The sequence below is a fragment of the Cebus imitator genome, unplaced genomic scaffold (assembly GCF_001604975.1).
Source record: "Cebus imitator isolate Cc_AM_T3 unplaced genomic scaffold, Cebus_imitator-1.0 Scaffold93, whole genome shotgun sequence".
NCBI classification, from domain to species: Eukaryota; Metazoa; Chordata; class Mammalia; order Primates; family Cebidae; genus Cebus; species Cebus imitator.
In genome coordinates this window covers 3,260,888-3,263,383 of record NW_016107408.1, presented here as the reverse complement: position 1 = coordinate 3,263,383, position 2,496 = coordinate 3,260,888, and the positions used below count along the sequence as shown (strand labels likewise).

Genomic DNA, 2,496 nt, shown 5'->3' with positions numbered 1-2,496 from the left:
TGTTGACCAGGATGGTCTCGATCTCTTGACCTCGTGATCCACCCGCCTCGGCCTCTCAAAGTGCTGGGATTACAGGCGTGAGCCACCGCGCCTGGCAGAATTTCTTTCATTTTTAAGGCTGAAGACTATTCCATTGTATGTACATACCCCATTTTGTTTATCCATTTATCTGTGGATGGATAGCAAAAAAAAAAAAAGAGAAAACACCATCTTTTTATTGAAATATAAGATGTGTGTGGAAAAGCACCCATTTTATTAGGCTGGTGAATTTTTTTAGCTGTACAGCTTGATAATTTTCCACAAATGCTCATGAAGCTAGAGCCCGGATCAGGAAACAAAACAATACCAGCTTCTCACCTCACAGCCCCTTCCAATCCCACCACCCCCAACCTCCACTGCAAGGGTCATCTCCCTCCTAAGCTCTCCCAGCAGGGATATTTTCCCTGTTTCTGTGCTTTATTTAGATGGAGTCATCATATAGTATGTATGTATCTGGCTCATTTCACCCTATTTGTTTTCCCGTTTCTGGAATGTCCCTGTTTGTAAGGTGTATATAACTATAGGGTGTATGTGTGTTCCCATTGCTATATGATATCTGCTGTGTGAGTATATCCTCATTAACATATCCATTCTGCTGTTGGTGAGAATTTAGATAGTTTCAAGTTTTGGGCTCTTACAAATAGCACTGCTGAACATTTTTGTTCATGGGTTTATTGAATCCAGGTGCATTCCTGTTGGGACGCATAGTGTTCACCTCTCATTGGTGATGTCAAATAGTTTTCCAAACTGGTGGTGTCCATTTGCACCCCCATTGTGTGAGTTTTTTTTTTTTTTTCTTTGAGACGGAGTTTTGCTTTTGTTGCCCAGGCTGGAATGCAATGGTGTGATCTCGGCTCACCGCAACATCTGTCTCCCAGGTTCAAGTGATTCTCCTGCCTCAGCCCCCCAAATAGTTGGAATTACAGGTGTGCGCCACCATGCCCAACTAATTTTTGTATTTTTAGTAGAGACAGAGTTTCACCACGTTGGCCAGGCTGGTCTCAGACTGCTGACCTCTGGTGATCTGCCCTCCTTGGCCTCCCAAATTGCTGGGATTATAGGCGTGAACCACTACACCTGGCCAAATTTTGTTTGTATTTTTAACAGATACGGGGGTTTGACCATGTTGGCCAGGCTAGTCTTGAACTCGTGACCTTAGGTAATCTGCCCTCCTAGGCCTCCCAAAGTTTACAGGCGTGAGCTACTGTGGGATTACGGGCATCAGCCACTGTAATCCCACGGTGGCTCATTACAGGCGTGAACCAGCTTGTCTGAGGGTTCTGTCGTTCTACCTGCTCCTCACCATCACTTCGTAATTTCCATCTTGTAGGCTGTCTACTTACTAAAGGTTTATAGTTGTAATTCACAGCGTGAGCTGAGTAAGAGACAACACAAGGGCCACGGCAAGCCAAACACTGCCTGCAAAAACACTGCTGATTGGCTATGGGGCGTATGGAAAACCGGAAACTTTCCCCCTGGTTCTCGGCCCATTGTATAAATTCACGAGCTCACAAGCTCAGGGGTGGGCCAGTCTTCATCTGTGTGGCTCTTTTGGGCCTTATGGTTTCTTGTCCCAGGAAACATCATCTTATTGTCTCTTGGAAACTGAAACATCTTGTTTTGATTTTCAGAGGCGGATCTTAGATGGAAGTCTTGGCTTTGCTGCAGGGGTAAGTAGCATGTAGTAGGAGAAATACAAATTGAGACGTACTGATTGTGACATTTGTCTGCCAAGGGCTGTCTCCCGTCCCTCCCTTTGTGAACTAGATGCATCTCTGTGTTCCCCGGGTGCTAACGGCTCGCTCTTACCACCTGCTGTATTTATTTCCCAGCTTATCAAATGCCCATTTCTCTTTAGACAGCAAAGGAGGTTGATTTGGTAGCTGCCTCAGGATTAGGAAAATAAGATCATATTTAATAAGGGCCCAGCACAGGCCTAGCCTAAAACATAGTTGGCTCTAACTAAATACACTTTCTTTCCCCCTCTTCTCCCTTAAAAGACCTTTTACGCCGGGCGCAGTGGCTCACACTTGTAATCCCAGCATTTTTGGAGACTGAGGTGGGTGGATCACGAGGTCAAGAGATTGACACCAGCCTGGTCAATGTGGTGAAACCCTGTCTCTCTACTAAAAATACAAAAATTAGCTGGGCGTGGTGGTGTGCGCCTATAATTCCAGCTTCTTGGGAGGCTGAGGCAGGGGAATTGCTTGAACTTGGGAGGCAGAGGTTGCAGTGAGCTGACATCACACCACTGCACTCCAGCCTGAGTGACAGAGCGAGGCTCCATCTAAAAAAAAAAAGACCTTTTATTATAGACTTTTTTTTTTTTTGAGACAGGGTTTTACTCTGTCACCCAGGCTAGAGTACAATGGTACAATCGTGGCTCACTGCAGCCTCAACTTCTCTGGGCTCAGGTGATCCTGCCAACTTGGCCTCCTGAGTAGCAGGTACTATGGG

At 45.8% G+C, this 2,496-nt stretch overlaps 1 protein-coding gene across 3 annotated transcripts in view; it reads left to right on the top strand.

The window, feature by feature from the left end:
• The window catches only part of SLC39A11 (solute carrier family 39 member 11), a 462,191-nt gene that overhangs the window by 6,709 nt on the left and 452,986 nt on the right, over positions 1–2,496 (top strand). For all 3 annotated transcript variants that reach the window (XM_017535605.2, XM_017535603.2, XM_017535604.2), the window contains one exon: positions 1,671–1,709. In XM_017535605.2, the coding sequence (XP_017391094.1) occupies positions 1,671–1,709 (39 nt within the window). The remainder of the gene's footprint in view (positions 1–1,670; positions 1,710–2,496) is intronic.